This window comes from Chaetodon trifascialis, chromosome 3, assembly GCF_039877785.1.
Source record: "Chaetodon trifascialis isolate fChaTrf1 chromosome 3, fChaTrf1.hap1, whole genome shotgun sequence".
Taxonomy (NCBI): domain Eukaryota; kingdom Metazoa; phylum Chordata; class Actinopteri; order Chaetodontiformes; family Chaetodontidae; genus Chaetodon; species Chaetodon trifascialis.
In genome coordinates, this window is record NC_092058.1 from 3,183,075 (window position 1) to 3,199,481 (window position 16,407).

General features: G+C 43.2%; 1 protein-coding gene across 5 annotated transcripts in view; it reads right to left on the bottom strand.

The window, feature by feature from the left end:
* pmepa1 (prostate transmembrane protein, androgen induced 1) overlaps positions 1 to 12,909 on the bottom strand; it is a 35,950-nt gene extending 23,041 nt beyond the window's left edge. Inside the window, exons 1-2 of one of the 5 annotated variants that reach the window (XM_070959082.1) lie at positions 12,766 to 12,909; positions 12,319 to 12,709 (exon numbers count right to left, since the gene is read on the bottom strand). In XM_070959082.1, coding sequence (XP_070815183.1) covers positions 12,319 to 12,415 — 97 coding nt within the window. In that variant the 5' untranslated portion in view covers positions 12,416 to 12,709; positions 12,766 to 12,909. Of the gene's footprint in view, positions 1 to 12,318; positions 12,734 to 12,765 lie in introns of all 5 variants that reach the window. The other 4 variants (XM_070959080.1, XM_070959081.1, XM_070959078.1 and 1 more) reach the window with 4 other exon arrangements.
* Between the last annotated feature and the right edge of the window lie 3,498 nt (positions 12,910 to 16,407).

A 16,407-nucleotide genomic window follows, 5' to 3' on the forward strand; every position in this document is an offset into this window, starting at 1 on the left:
TGGACTCCTCTGACGGACACGAACAGCTGGGATGATGTTGATCAGGTCTGTGTCTGTCAGATCATTGTGGCCAATTAATCAATAAATGCAGCTCTAAATGACATAATGACATGTTACTATCAACGGCAATCTCCTCAGCAGATAAAAGCCATGTCCAAAACAGACCAGTGATTCCCAACCTGGGGATCGTACACTGTAGTTTATTAGAAGTCTTATGTAGTTCCACATCTTCATCTCTTAAAATCTTACAAATTAAAATAACTTTTTCTGCTCATGATTCATGTCCACACTGTGGCCATAATGTGTGATGAGGTGTTGCAAGTGGACACTGATTCACTTTAGAGGTTGAGATCCACTGTAATAAACATTATTATCTAACTCTAAGGTGTCATTTAAGGTCCACGTTTTCTTCAGCAAACAACGCTAACTTAAAATCTGTCCAACTTCTCGGCGCTGCCCTGAGAAACAACACAAACGTGTGAATGCTTTAAAGCGCCGTCTGGATCACCACGCAGCTGCTGCTGGGCAAGACGCCGAAGCTTCACCTGCCTCGCCTGAGCAGCTCCGTGGAAGCAGAAGAAACAGTAGAAACACCTGGCTTTGAAAAGCTCTTTTCTTCCCCCGAGAATCCGCTCGAATGATGATCCTCCGCATGAATCAACTCGCCCTCTCCTTTGTGCCTGAGAGAGCGATAACCTCCGCTTTAGACGCAACAAACCGCTGCAGAAACCCAAACAAGATCCCCGTGACAAAGCCATTCAAATGAGGCATGGCGAGGACAGTTTAAAAAAGAAAGACGGAGCGAGGGAGGTGGAGTGAGGCGAGGGAAAAAGTGAAAATATTTAACTGTCTGGGTATTTCATGTTGGATTCTCAGTAGTTTTCGTACCAAAGAACAGAATTTCTGCCGGTCGGAAAAATTCTGAGGTCAACATTTCTCATGTGTGGAGGAACTCCAGCACACACCTGGACGCTCTGTTCCTTCTTCAGTCTCAGTGTATAAAGGAGCGAATCTGGATGAGTTCACAGCTGACAGTGACTTACATTTCTCTGCAGCATCAGTGTCACAAATGTTTACAATGAGTGGATCTGCAGTTGAGTAATGAAGGCTTAATGGATGGATGGATGGCAAACAAGCTGGGAAACTGGCGCTGTGCCTGCGGCGCACAAAACGATATGGGCCTCATATATATCTGTGTGTGTGAGTGTGTGTGTGCCAGCTGGCAAGGCCTCCCCTCTCTTCACTGAACGAGGTGTGGGAGGTTGCTGGGCACAATGCGAGCAGCGATTGTGTTTCTGATGTTGCCAAGAATCTGTCAGCTCAGGTGTGATGGGGACTGTTTTTCGAGAAACTTGTTGGCTCGCGGTTTGCTTCCTGCAACAAGACTCTGCCCTCGCTGTCCCGCTCGCAGGAGGCAGAGCGACGACCTTTTAAGAAGCCCCTCAAAAGGAAAAGCCTCCCTCTCTCTAAGGCCTTTCGGCTGAACGAGACCGAGACACCGGGCTCAAAACAACATGAGGAGGAGTCTGATGCGATAAGCGCGACGCTCTCAAGGCTGGAAACTGAGAAATTATTCAAAGTAAAAACCTTGATCGGACGCCTGAATCTGATCAAGGTTGGAAGCCTTAAATGTCATGTTTTGAGCTTTTAAATTTTATATTTTTGGCCTTGTTGTGCTTTCCCATCATCATCAGTTCTTGTGCTTACTCTGACTGCACATTCAAGGCCTTCACAGTGACGTCGATGGAATCAAAATTAGCAACTTTAGCGTTAGCATCCAACAGACGAAGAGCAACATCATCACTCATTTGGAGTTGTGTTTGTGCCCCCCTCGTTAATAAAAGTCCAATATTCATTCTCTTTTTAGCGAAAACTGTTTTTTTTCCAATTAATTGATGGTTTGGTCTAAAATTTCAGAAGGCAGTGAAAAGTTCCCAGAGTCCTCAAACTGTTTATTTTGTCCAATCAACACAAAGTTCCTGTGAATAAGCTCACGTTACAGTTTTCTAAACTCTAACTACTCTTAAGAGTAAATGCTCAGTTTTTCTGTCTTGAAAAACATCAGATCACTGTGGACGAAGGGCCAGAATGCAGAGAAAAGGTTTTCAGATTTGGCCCCAGCGCTGGAAACGTGACGGTTGCTTCAACACGCCGCGTCATTATGATAACATTTTATTTTGATGTGGTCACTGGCTTTGATGCTCTTCCCCTTCTTGCCCTAAAAACACTAAAATCACATCATTAGCGTGCAAATAAAGTTGACGACTGTGTCTGTGTGCTGCTCTATCCTGCTGCTTTGTCTAGACACACCGTTGTGTGGCCTCCGTGTGCTTGTGTCGGTCGGAGGAGGTGGGGGTCGTCGTCGTGAAAGTGGAGCTCGGCTTCTCTCGGGCCGGGTGTTTGTAATAAGAACTGCTTGTGCATTGTCGCTCCGTGTTTGCATAGTTGAATGCATAATGATCATTTTTAGTAATATAAACAGAGAGGCGGGGTCAGAGTGTTGTGTGTGTGTGTGTGTGTGTGTGTGTGTGTGTGTGTGTGTGTGTGTGTGTGTGTGTGTGTGGATGCAAATGATGTGGTCCCAGCTGTTTCCTATGGGCCAGAGGGCAAAGTGAGGCAGACACAGTCCTCCCTGCAAGTCTGCGTGTGTGTATGTGATTGTGCATGTGTAGGGGTCAAGCCCACGGTCATGAGCATCCATGTCATGTGTGTTGGGGGGGGCTGAGAGTGTGTGTGTGTGTGTGTGTGTGCTTTGCAGACTGAGGTGTCTATTGTCTAGACTCGGTCTCGCAGTCTGGACCTGACCAGCTGACTGAGTGACGCCTCAGCTCTACTGTACACATACGTGGTCTTATAAGAACAACGTCTGTGCTGTGTTTCACTGACAGGAACAGGAATCATCTGCATGTTCAGAGAAAATCACATTTCCTGCCACAGCATGCAGCCAAGCACAACATGCGGTATGTTTGGCTTACAGTGTGCTGTTGGAGCCTGTGCAACTGTTCCAAGACTGACGTGAAACGTATCTTATCGGAGACAAAGCCTTCAATCAGCTTGTTGATGACAGTACAGCTCGCAGTCTGTCAGTTTCTGTGTTACACCTGCACATTAACTGGCAGCATTGTGAGCCGGTAATGCTTGAAGCAACAAATAAATGAGCTGCACTTTACTAAAGGCCTCATATACACACACACCTCAATACATCTGCACACTATGAAACAAGAAAATTAAACTGAACTAATGAAAGCAATCAGTGAATTCAGCATGTTTATGAGACGTAATAATAATGAGATTATTATTAATTAGGTAATTAGCTCAACATAATGATAATTAGGGTTATGGGAAACAATGAGAGGCAAACTGCGGCAAAATATTACTAAATAATACACGCACACACATTTCCAAGCCCCCACTGCTGCGACAATGAACCTTTCACCCCTCCCCCTCCCTGCCTTCTCCTGACCCGACCCTTGACCTTTGCCCTTCCACACACACCCGGGCTGCCTCACTTCACCCTCTGCCCCTGCAGATGCTGAGCAACGTGGGTTTCATATGCAAACCCCCCCCCCCCATCAACACAACAAGCATTTGCATACACGCATCTGAATATCTGAATTTGTGATGGTAATAATATGCAAACCAAATGTGTGGAGACTGAATCATTCATGTAGGTCCATTTAGAGACACGTTTCTGAATTCTGGGTCAATATGATGTCTCTATCAGGCTGCCACAGACATTTAATAACATTACAACAGATACGGATTTGTTTAAGGGCTGCATTTCTTTCCATATCATCTGAAATTACCCGGCTACGTTCACATTAAAAATTAATATCAGTTAATTCAAACAGAACAACAGATGGTCCTTCAGGCAGCTAAAGAGTCACCAACAGCTAAAACAGAGACGTTTCAGATGAACTGCCTCTAAACTGACCGAACCCTGGCTCACTAATTAAACACTTTGGAGCTACGCTTAAGAAACCCAAACGACAAATGACACCAAACAACACATATGCAGCTGTTTAGAAAATCAGACAGCCACAGAGAACCTTCGGCTCTGACTAAATAATGAAACACACATTGCAATTAGACCATGTCGTCAGCTGATGCTTTGGAAAGCCAATGGCAGCTGATCCGGGCTCAGACTAGTTAATGCTCCCTCTTTTTAACAAACTAAGTTACTACCTATATATTTTTTTTTATGTAATTTTTTAATTCGACGTGGACACACAACAATAAGGTACAAAACTTTCTCAAGGTTATAAACTAATGACTGACAACATGTCCATTGATGGCCAAATAAGAGACAAAGAACTAATCTGACGTCTTCAAATGCTTTTTTACACATTTATACATTTTTGTCAGTTGACACTGCTCGTAGACTAATTAACAAGAGACACTTTTAAGAGTTTCCTTCGCACATAATCAGATGTTAATGTGAGCAAGACTAGACAATCCTACGGCAACTTCTCCTGAGCCAGACTAATTAATGAAAGACAAGACATAGTTGTTTTGAGCTACTTAAAATCAGACTACAATTGAAGTATTTAGAGGACCAGACAGCCACACAGGCTTTTTTTCTGCTTCAGACTAATTAATGAAAAACAAGAGACAATCTCTTCCACATTGTCACATGACACTCTATGCATATATAGGCAGACAGTCATTGCCTTTATTTATAGCGCAGCCACTTGGTCCTCAGACAGTCTCTGTATGGATTTATTCATGCTGCGAGACAGACATATAAGGCTGGCTCTGACTTCAGACTAATTAATGGGACAATATGGGTCCAGCAGACTACAAGGGCCTCAGTCGAGCAGTCTTGTATGCAGATTATATGCAGAAAGCACACACACAGACAAGCTCACACAACCCCCCATTTGACGATGACCTCGACCCCTCGACGTACCGGCTGCACGTATCTGCATATATGCATGATGAGACCAGGATGGTGACTTTTCTCTGGTTTCTGTGCGCCTGTGATTGCTGTCTAGACCAAGAAACAATGAACAGCTGAGAGGGTGAATGAAAGGCATGAAGGAAGCGAAGAAGAAAGGAAGGAAGCAAGGCAGAAGGATGTGAGCGAAGAAGGAAAGAGGCCAGGAAGGAGGGAAAGAAGAAGGAAAGGAAAGACAGCAGAGACTCAACTACAGAGCTGCAAGTCCGAGAGGTCGATGGTTACGAAGCGCTTTACTCCATTCTGTAGTTTATTAATGATGCCTTCACTGTTTCTTAACAAAGGAACGCAGGACTTTTCTAAGCTCTGTGATTGGATGTTCCACGCCGACATGCACCTTTAAGGTAGTAACACAGGCATTATATATATATAACTTTGATGCCCTTCCAAGTCCTAGAAAAGCTCCAGCTATGAGTCGAGTGGCGGGAAAAATGAATCAAAGACAACAGGAACAGGCAATGGAAAACTCTTCCCGACATCAACAGCTACTACTGACGTGCTCTTGAGCAACTGCTCCAGTGTGACTTTGGCTGTACTGGGCAGCTCCCAGTATCATGTGTTACATGAGACAGGCAAACAAAGAGCACCCAGCTGAGGCGACTACCAGTGGATAAATCATTTCTTCCCAGACAAATTACTGTCTGTTTATCGTATATGTGGATTAAAGCGATTCTGGTTCTGGGACAACGCCAGCTGCCAATCAAAGAAAAGAAAACACAAATGGCAGAGTGTGATCCACACAGGCTTCTGTAAACACAAACGACTTCGACATGAAAAGGCGAATGTAGAACAAAAGATTTGTTATAATTTTACAAATCCTCCATCAGCTGACTATCACAACATCACATGTACGCACATACAGAAATATACAGTCTCACAGACAGGAAATTAATAGACAAATGCCGACTAACACATGCGCGCACACACACACACACACACACACACACGGACGACTGAGACAGCCAGACAGAGAGGTTTACATAATAAGTCTAGGAGGCCAGCCAGAACAGACTCAATCATTTAATTTCCATGATTCACTGAGTGAGAGAGAAAAAGAGACAGACAGAAGGAAAGAAAGAAAACTAATCAATGAAAACTAAAAGACAGAGACAAGAAAGACCATGTCGAACTCTTATTCCACTTTTCGTCTTGTTTTTTGTCACTCAGTTGCCTCCTGGATTTATCGAACTCTCTCTCCGGGGCTGCAGTCACGCCTAAAATAACACTCATATCTGATCAATTTGGATAACTGTTATTCTTCTATCAATAACTTCCAATCATTACACCTCTACAGACTGACAATGTCAAAAAGGCAGCGCGAACAGACAAAAGCTCAGTTACAGCGCGTGCCTGACTCGATGTGTCTTCTCAAACGCTGATGAAATCGACTCTTTGTCTTTCTTTGCATTGTTGTGTCTCGTCGCTCGCACCGTTTCAGCTAAGCTGCAGTGACAGCCGCATTCATGGCAGCTATTTCAGTTAAACGGTGGAAAAGTTGCTTCTGGTACGGCTATTAGAGTTGGAGCGATCAAAGACGAAGCAGGTCGCCTCAGGATGTAGTTCTGCACCACGTATGCGCTGTCAGAAGTGGAAGCAGATTTTTCTCTTTTTACGCTGATTAGTAAACATCATCTGTGTCACATGGGGGCTGCAGCCTGAACAGGAAGTGGAGAGTGATGTTTTTCTACAGAGTGATACATGAATGTGACAGAATGACACATGACAGGTTTCAGATGCAAGAGTGGCTTTTTTCAAGCTAAAAATACAGTAAATATTGTTGACTGCTGGTGCTTTTTTATACATATTTAATATAAACTAGAAATGGATAACACAGCTTCTGAGAAGAGACACTGGAACTGTGAGATGTCCCAACAGATAAAAGACCAAAATTACAGCTGGAAATTCCAGATACGCTCAGAAAATGATCTCATGCAGCTCTGATGTTGCCTGAGTAGACGTCCGCGTCCCTTAACCGCTGCTGCAATTAATTAACATTAATGCCCTGTGTCAGCTGCCAAAAGGCCACAGTGAAACTTGGCTGTTGTCTGGTTGAAGCACACTCTGCAAGCTGGTGTCTGTCCTCAGCCAAAGACCGCGAGCAGCACTACGAACTGTCTGCGGCTGAGAGTGGGCAGCGTGTCCATTAAATATTAAATCAGCGTTCAATATCTTCTGCTGCTCGTCTCATCATCAGGTTGTAAGTGTGTGCTGTTAATTATGATTCTGCCCTCTCAGCTAACAAAAAGTAGGATGTCAGCAGGTTGTTTGCAGTCACTGCAATGGAAATGAAACAAACAAAAGTACAGAGGCACGCAACTTTCCTGTTGGGTACCAAACAACCAAAACGACCTCGGTACCAAAGTGCTCCACGATGACTATCCTTGGGTTTTTTCAGGGATGCGCAACTTTTATTTAGCTTTTATTTTCCTGCATATTAACTGAGCAACAAACTTTCAGCGCTGCTGTGCTGACTGATGATGTTTACTTATAGTTGTTAGCTAGGTTAACCACTCGTAAAGGTCCGGTGAAACACCACTAAAGACATAGATCATCACGAAACAAGACAGGGTACGTAATCTACCTTCACCTGTCTTACGTGAAACGCTGGTTTAACAAGTGTTGCTTGTAGCTATTGCTTTAAGTCTATCACCATCGATTTAAAACGACAGCTAATGTTACACCATTTCCACCATTATATGACTTGGCTCCTCCCAATCGGAGACAGTTAACAAGCCATTTTTTCTGGCATTTTTCGGTCAATTTCGTGCACTTTTCGCCCTTATGAACAACAACTTTTGGTACTCGATAAAAGCTCCTCGTGGCTTCTTCCTTCGATTGAGCTGAGCAACCGTAAACGATGCAAAACATCGGCATTTTGAACGTGTGTTAGTGTTTTCTATGCAGAAAATCTCTCGTTTGCAGTGACGTGACGTCATCTGCAAACAACCTATCGAGTCTTTAAGCTTTGTGCTGAGCAGGAAGAGTCTCAGCATTTCCTTCCTTTGCCCGATGCCGCAGTCGCCTCCCGTCCGTGCAGGAACACTGACTCCTTTCCTCGAATTCAACAACCAAAATAAATACCGCTACCCTCCGGCTGAACTCTCTCACACACACACACACACACACACACACACACACACACACACACACACACACACACACACACACACACACTCAGACAAACACATTTATGTTGGCTATAGAGACAGACTGTGGAGGTGTTGGTGTTAAGAAGGCCAGACATGTAGTAACAAATGTACAGGGAAACCGAGCTGCTGGTAGGAAATGATTCTTACGACCTGATACCAGCAATGACTTCACCGCAGACACACACACACACACACACACACACACACACACACACACACACACACACACATGGCTAGCCTGTGAGTAATGCTGATGTCATGTGCTTTGATTAGCAATGTCTGCTGCTCAGAACAGATGTGTTTCTGCATATTAGTGTGTGTATGTGTTCGCTCGTATATGTCAGAGGGCGTAACAGGTACATGTAAGCCTACAATTACAACTTCACAGATCCAGATGAGGAACAACATGCCGGAGAGACGGAGAGACGGATGAATGAGAGTTTGAAGTGAGTCAGGGGCTCTGTAGTTCCTTCACAAGTCCGGGAGGTCTGAGTTGATCTAAATTCAACGACTTAACAGTATTTAAAGGCTTTTAAACGCAGCTGTTACAGGTGCACGGGACTGCGGGTTCATCTGAGCTGCCTGTCTGCACTAATGTTAATATATAACAGCACTAGTGATCTGGCCTTTTCCTAATGCAACCAAGACTCAGCTAGTTGAGTTGCTATTATGTTTTGGCTATTCGCTATAAAGCAGCTACAGCTAGTTATTTTGTTTTGGATCCCTAGTTTAGCAGTAATCATTGCAAATAATTCATATCTGAAAAGACACGTTAATGAATTTTGTATTATGAACAAATAAAACCAAAGCTGTTGGCATGAGAGGTTATATAATGAAAGATCTGTATTATTTATTTTGAAATGAGAGCTCTTTTATGAGTCTAATCTTAAGAACCTCTGAAGTCCAAATTTAGGGAACCCCTGTTTGTCCCATCATGTCTACATCATCCTTTGATCAGCACATCTCCAGCGTACAACATGGATCATCCAGTTATTCTTTCATCTTTCCTGTCACACTCGGCTGCATAACGTCCAGTAAAGCCCCAACACGTCATGAGTCTCCAAACTTAGTTTCTATCAACTCCTACACACTTTTCAATTCAGCTGAACGTCATTCTCTTTCTGCTGATTTCTCTCTCTCTCTCTCTCTCTCTCTCTCTCTCTCTCTCTCTGTGTCTCTGCCTTTCTCTCCTGACACCTCGTTCCTTTTGTCTAAAGTTTCGACGTGGTCTTCTTGCTCCCCTCCTTCTCTTCTGTGTCCATAGTCTCCTCTCTCCTGCTTTGGTTTATCTGTTTCCCTCCCTCTGTCTTCCAGACTAAACATCATGTCTGTTCTCAGACAGAGGAATTGTGTATGTGTGTGTGTGTGTGTGTGTGTGTGTGTGTGTGTGTGTGTGTGTGTGTGTGTGTGTGTGTGTGTGTGTCTGCATTCTTATCTTGCTTTTCTGTTACAAGTCCAGGCACCGATCTGTATTTCACTGATTGATTACTATTCCTAACATTACAGATGTTCAGATGTATGCTGACATACTTTAGTGCACATCTGGTCACCCCTCACATCCAATGAAGGGGAATCAGGAAAATGCTACGATACGTCAGCCATTCATGTACTTCGAACTTTGTTTCTACGCTTTAGTGAAGGCCCTTTTCCTGTTTCAACACGACAATGCATACGCAGGTCAATAAAGAAGTGGTTTTCCCAGTTTGGTGTGGAAGAACTTGACGGGGCTGCACTGAGGCCTGCCTTCAAGCTCGTCGAACGCCCTGGGATGAAGCGAAAAGCTGACTGTAACCAGAAACAGGCAGAGTGGAGGCTGTTACGAGCAGCAGGTTAACGTCCGAGGAAATACTCGGGTATCCACATACTGCTAATACAAAGTGCGATACTACAATTATACTGTATAAGGAGGTAGTACTGTTACTGCTTTGATTTATCCTGCAGCCACTATTCCAACTAAAAAATACTACCTTTACAAAAAATACTCACACTATTACATAGACACGAATGCTTTTAACGAGATGATAACTGAGTATATCAAGTCTATCGTGTATGATGGTTTTACTGTTGTTTAAACTGGTCTGACAGGGCTGAATAAGCATCTGCGTAGGACAGATGACATTTCAAGTAGGCTGCATGGCGAACAGATGACTGGTGACACCAGCATGAACACTTCCTACACATGATTAGGTGAACAAATTACTCACTGGGTTCTCAGTTACTCTCTTTTCCAAATTTAAACCTGGAAAGTCATAAAAAGGCTGTCAAAATATCTCCTCCAAACCGTCCAAGAAAATCAGTTTCTAAATTAATCTTCTTTTTAAGTCTGTAACGAATTGTTTTCCATAAGGTTTCAGGGTTTTGAAGGCTGAATTAATCGCTGTGCATGTTTTCCCGGCTTGGAAACTGAGCTCACCGAATACAGTCTGCCCTCGTGAGGTTAAATGCTTGCTATGTTAAAATTCATATTAAGTATATCTGTATTATTTGCTGGATTGATTGAGTTAAGAGCTGCAACGATTAGCACAAAATAATGTCAAAGTAAAGCAGCAAATCCTCACAACTGAGAAGCTGGAACCAGGAAATGTTTGCTTGAAAAATGACTTAAACGACTGGTCAGTTATCAATGTAGTCAAAAATTATTTTTCTGTTGATTGATTGAGTAAATTGATTAATAAACTAACAGTTTCAGCTATTCTACTAATAGATTAATCTGCTGGAAATTCATCCGCAGCAACCCCGATAATCAATTTCTCCTCAGTGTGAATATTTTCTGGTTTTCTTGGCATTCTGTGACCGTAAACCGAATATTTTCATCCGCTGTTGCAGACAAAACAAGACATTTGAAGACAATATCTTGGACCATTTTCTGGCATATCCTTGCATTGTCTTGTCCAAACAGTTGAATCATGCCTGCTTCAGTTCTGAGGCAGTCTGAGTCAGCCCTGCTAGTGACTTCAGCTGGACACACACACACACACACACACACACACACACACACACACACACACACACACACACACACACACACACACAGCTTTCATCTAAATGACCTTTTGGTATTATGACTGTATACATTACCAGCATGGGTGCCCCCGGTGGGACTAGACTAGAAACCCTTAACTCGGCAAGGTTTAGAGGCTTCCTTCACCAAACGACACACGAAGGAACACACATAAAAGCACGCTCATATATAAACATACACACACATACAAACACAGGGATTTCCCGGATACGACCACACACATAAACGTGCGTGCGCGCGCTCACACACACGCGCGCGCACACGCAGCAGACGGCTAGACAGACGTCTGGCTTCGCTCGAATGACGAAGCGGCGACAAAACTTCCAGCTCCCCCCTTTTCCAGCGAACAAACCCAGCTTTTCCAGTAACGTTAAGCTTTCGGTGTCCTCCGCGGTAACTTCCTGACAGTTTGAACGGACTTCAAGGCGTATTTTTACCGTTAAAAAGCAAAGAGAAAAGAGGGGGTTTTTCAAATGAAGCGAGCTGAACGTTAAGATCAAAAAGCAGACACAACGCCAACGGAACTCGACCGACAAAAATCACAATATCTGTCAAACTTAGCTTTCAAAAAGGCTTTAGAAAAAAAATCCAAATGTATAAATGAAGCAGAAGAGGAGATTTGATCATATCGGCTTTGCGGAAAGGGATGGGAAGCTTGCGGTTTTTGGTTCAAGTTCAAAATCGAGCGTTAGTCACAATTGGGTAATTAAAGGGTTCACCGAGGAGAAAACTCTTAATTAAGCTAGCAGTTAACTCACTAGCTTAGATGCTAGTTTCAAATAAGGTGCAAACCGCCTAATGTTCGCCGGTCTGGATGAAAAATCAACGTTAAAGAGCTCAACTTGTGTACATGAACAGACGTTAATTAGCCTCAAAATGAAGGAGCAAGTAATTTTTGAGAGGAAAATAAAGACAGATGCGTATCAAAACACAACCCACCATCACATAATGCCAAAGAGTGGCCGCTAACACTCCGCAAACTACAAAATAAAGCAAATTTTCTGCTCCGCACTTGTGAGGAGGTGAAAATGTGAGCAGATAAAGGAGCCGATGACACAAAAACAAGCTCCTGTGACTTATTAATCCAAAATACTGAGTGTGCGACGTTAGCTTCGCGGTCACGATGTAAACAGGCAAAGAAGTGAGTGAATTAGCGAGACGAAAAGTCACGAAAGCCAACTTGTACTCACTGATTTCCATGCTCTGGAGGGAGGTGTAGCGCTTGCAGTTACAAGTACAGGAGACATTGGCGGCGGTGGCGTTTAAAACACCCATCAAGTTCAACATTTACGGACTCCTGAAGCCAGACATAAATACTCCAGACGAGGAAGACGGGAAGGGCTGGAGAGGAGAAAGCGTTCGGAAGAAGAAGAAGAAGAAGAGGGGACCAAAAAAAACCCCACACCAAACTCCCCCCAAAAATCCTCCCTTTTCTCTGCTCTCTCCAGCCTCTTCTCCTTCCCCTCCGGTCCGTCAGTCCTCCTCCTGTCTCGGCTCTCTCCTCCTCCTCTCGTCGGTTTCTCCTCCTCTTCCTCCGAAATCTATCTATCTATCTATCTATCTATCTATCTATCTATCTATCTATCTATCTATCTATCTATCTATCTATCTATCTATCTATCTATCTATCTTTGGACCGTACAAGTGTCGGTACGGCCGTTGAATGTAGTTTGAACGTTGCTGAAATGTAGTTCAGCGGTAGTTTAAATGTCCGGTTCCGACCGTTACAGAGAAGGTTTGATGGTTCCGTGATTTCAGCCGAGTGACCGGCCGGCGACTAATCTGCTAACGGCCGTCTGTCTGGTCCTGTCTGCCTCTCTCTCTCTCTCTCTCTCTCTCTCTCTCTCTCTCTCTCTCTCTCTCTCTCTCTCTCTCTCTCTCTCCTCTCTGTCTCCAGGGATTTCTCAGTGTCTCTCTCCCTCCCCCGTCTCTCGGTGACACTGTCTCTGTCTGTCTCTCATTTCCAATTTCCACTCTCTTTTTTTGGCGCGTCGGCCGGCGCGTGCAGGGGAAACAGCAGATAGAGGAAAAATAAAGACGAGTCGAGTCTGTTTCTGCTATTTATTTAGCCCCGCAGGACTTTGCAAAAACATACAAGGCCTTGAACAAGTGAGTTTACTAATGACAAGCTGACACATAAATTATTTCCAGTTTTGCATTCATCCACAAAAGAAAAAACAAACTCTGTAATCTACTAGACTATTATTATGATGATGATGTGCTGAGAGCTCTACACAGCAGATAATTACCTAAACAATGAAGATGCTTTGTTATGGAGCCAAACAGGTGTCGTAAAACAAAAATTGGGAGCAGTAATTGCTAATTCATGTTCTCGAATTAATACAGCGTGCACACAAATGACTCATTTGTGCTCCCAGATTCATAAATTGCATGTAGAGATTGCAAATTCGTGCTGGCCAGTTCCTTAACTCCCCTCTCAAACTGATATCGTGCAAACGAATCTCCTGAATTAATAAGTTGTACACAAATGACTGATACTTAATCCTTTAATTGGTGCTCTAGAATAAATAAATTGTGCACATAAATAACTCGTCTCCTTCATGCTCCTGAATTAGGCAAACAAAGCATTTTGCTAACTGCTAACACAATGCTAAGCAGTAATGTTTAGATTTTAAGGTGTTTAAGGAATATCAAAGATACAGTTTTGACCAAAAAAAAGGAGAAATAATCCAATTTATGGGCCACATGCTAACTTTTTCCAGAGCTTTCGACCGCCTTTGAATAGAAACAGTGGTTACAATTTAGCCTGCGGGAGTGATGCTGGGCTGCAGGGCGATTTTGCCCTAGTGGCCGCACGGGGTATTGCAATGTCTGGGATCATCACGTGATGCATCTTAACCATTAACAGCACAGCAAATGTCCAACAGGTGAAATCTGAAGTATCAGCAGTCGCCTTACTAGCTTTTTTTGGAGCTGTCAGCCACATTTCGTGGTTTTCATCAGCGAACTGACAACAGCGGCCGTAAAGTTCAGTAACTACTGCTGCAAAAACTTCACCTTAATTTGCATGAAACGCTAACGTGTACAAACGTTATTAATTAGAATGCACGAATTACAGTTTGCTTGAAAAAAGCAGGGAGTTAGCCATCAGTGTTTAACCCCTGTGGCTCGAATTCAGCACTTGGCAGCAGCGTCCCATTGAAAGCCTCCCACCGACGTCTTGTTGTATTCACCCTTATTTTGTGGCCTTCGCTAATGAAAGGCCCAAATAGGGGTGGAATGAACTTCAGTTTGTCTTGTGGCAAAACATGTAAACACAGCATATTATATTGCTACTGAAAATATGTTGCCAAAACATAAGCCCCCTTTCTCGTGTCAGTTTCACATGCTTAATTGACGTGCAGGCCAAAAGCCATTAAGAACTTAGCGGAGAGTTTTTCCACAGCAGACGTGTATCCAGAGATCCAAGTGACTTTTCAAATATTTATTAACACAAAAGTGCTGTAAAAGCTGACTCAAAATGTTGAATATTAGTGTTTTGTGTGTGTCTGGGTGTGTGTGCAATGAATCACAAAGCCAGACAGCATTACGTCACCTCCATGATTGACAGGCCCCTGGGACCAATGGGGCGAGACTGTAACAGCACGTCTCATCTGAGTCAACTTTCAATTTAGGTCTGCTTGAGTTTACTGCTGCATGTTAAAGCGGTTTTATTGGCCAGCTGGACGCACCAAAGCCATAATCTTGTAGAGAGACAAATATATAAATACTATCCCAATTTCTTGTGCAGTTTGTACAGAAAATAAGAGAAAGGTTCCAATCTGCTGAAAGTCAGACCAAAATTAATCGACACCGACTGATCAAACTAACTTATTAAAACAAAAAACATCTTCAGCTTTCAGTATTTTGTACTGTCATAACCTTGAGAAGAAAATTCTGTTCATAATGAAAACAGAGCAAACATGTTTGGCAAAGACCTATCGCTGCAGATTTTTTGATAAAATGCCATTTTTCATGAAGGAAACTCACCAAATGAAAGAGTACTTTACAGTAATTTGTGTAAATTACCCTTTCCAACGTTTTTCACAGTTGCTTAAATTGATAGGGATTAAACACAGTGTGTCAGCTCAGCCTGTGGTCACTGCTTTAATGGTATGAGGACACCTTCCAGTCAAATTTAATGAGATGATAAATCAGGTCCACCTGATTACCATGAACCTCAGTGGGACTGCAGAGTAGCAGTGCGATCCACCCCTTAAATAAGACGCACAGGTATAATGTAGTATGTATATGGCCTCTGCTGCCCCCTGCTGGACTCCAGCAGCACTGACACAGCTGGTACCACCTGGACTGCGCAGAGGCTGGACAAAATAGTGATAACGCACCCCCCTTGTTCTGCTGTCATCATGATCTGAACTCCCTGGTGAGAAACTGGACCACTGTTCATGAGAAAAAGGCTGAGCGTCTCATCTCACTCTCTGTGCTCGACACATTATTATGAAAAGCTCATGTGACCGCAGAGGCCTTAAGGTTGATTTCACCCATCTAACACGGTGATGACTGGCAGGTAGCCTAACCGTGTTTATCATCTGAGTTTGACATGTTAGCAGGCTAACAGTTGATAATTAGAAAAGAATGTGAATATCTGTACAAGATCTTGTGTCAGTGCATGCAGGACACAAGTTTCACTAAAAACAAAAAATGTGAATCTCAAAGCAGCACTAGAGGAAAAAAACATCATGTTTCATCCTCTGGAGAACACGATCTGTACCAAAGTTGATGGTAATCCATCCAGTAATAGTCTGGACTAAAGCGGCGGACTGACCGACGTCATCGCAGTTTGTGACTCTTTGCTTCTCTGTGTGACTACACTGAAGCTGCATAAAATACCAGCAGGCTAAAATTCATTAGCATAATAAATTAGCATGTGCAGCTTTTTCAAATTCAAACACAGATGTTTTCTGATTTACATTACATTACATACATTTACATGTATTACCATGTGAATATTTGCTGGCGTGCTCAAATAGTCTTAACATGTTCTGGCAGGCTAACAAACACGAACACATTTAAAACAGTGGCCTGTGAACATGGAAAAGAGGCCTCATGTTCATACTCTACTGCTAACTACGTACCTCAAAGGCAGAGCATGAACCATCTCACTTTCCTTCCCTCTTTGTGTTATTTTCACTGAAATTTGAATGCAGTTTGGTGCGTCCATGTAAAGCGAGCTCTCTGCAAGTGTTCAACACATGCTGTTTGTTTACTGAAAACCTTCTCATACATAAATTTTAATATAGTAAAAGCAAAAGAGACAG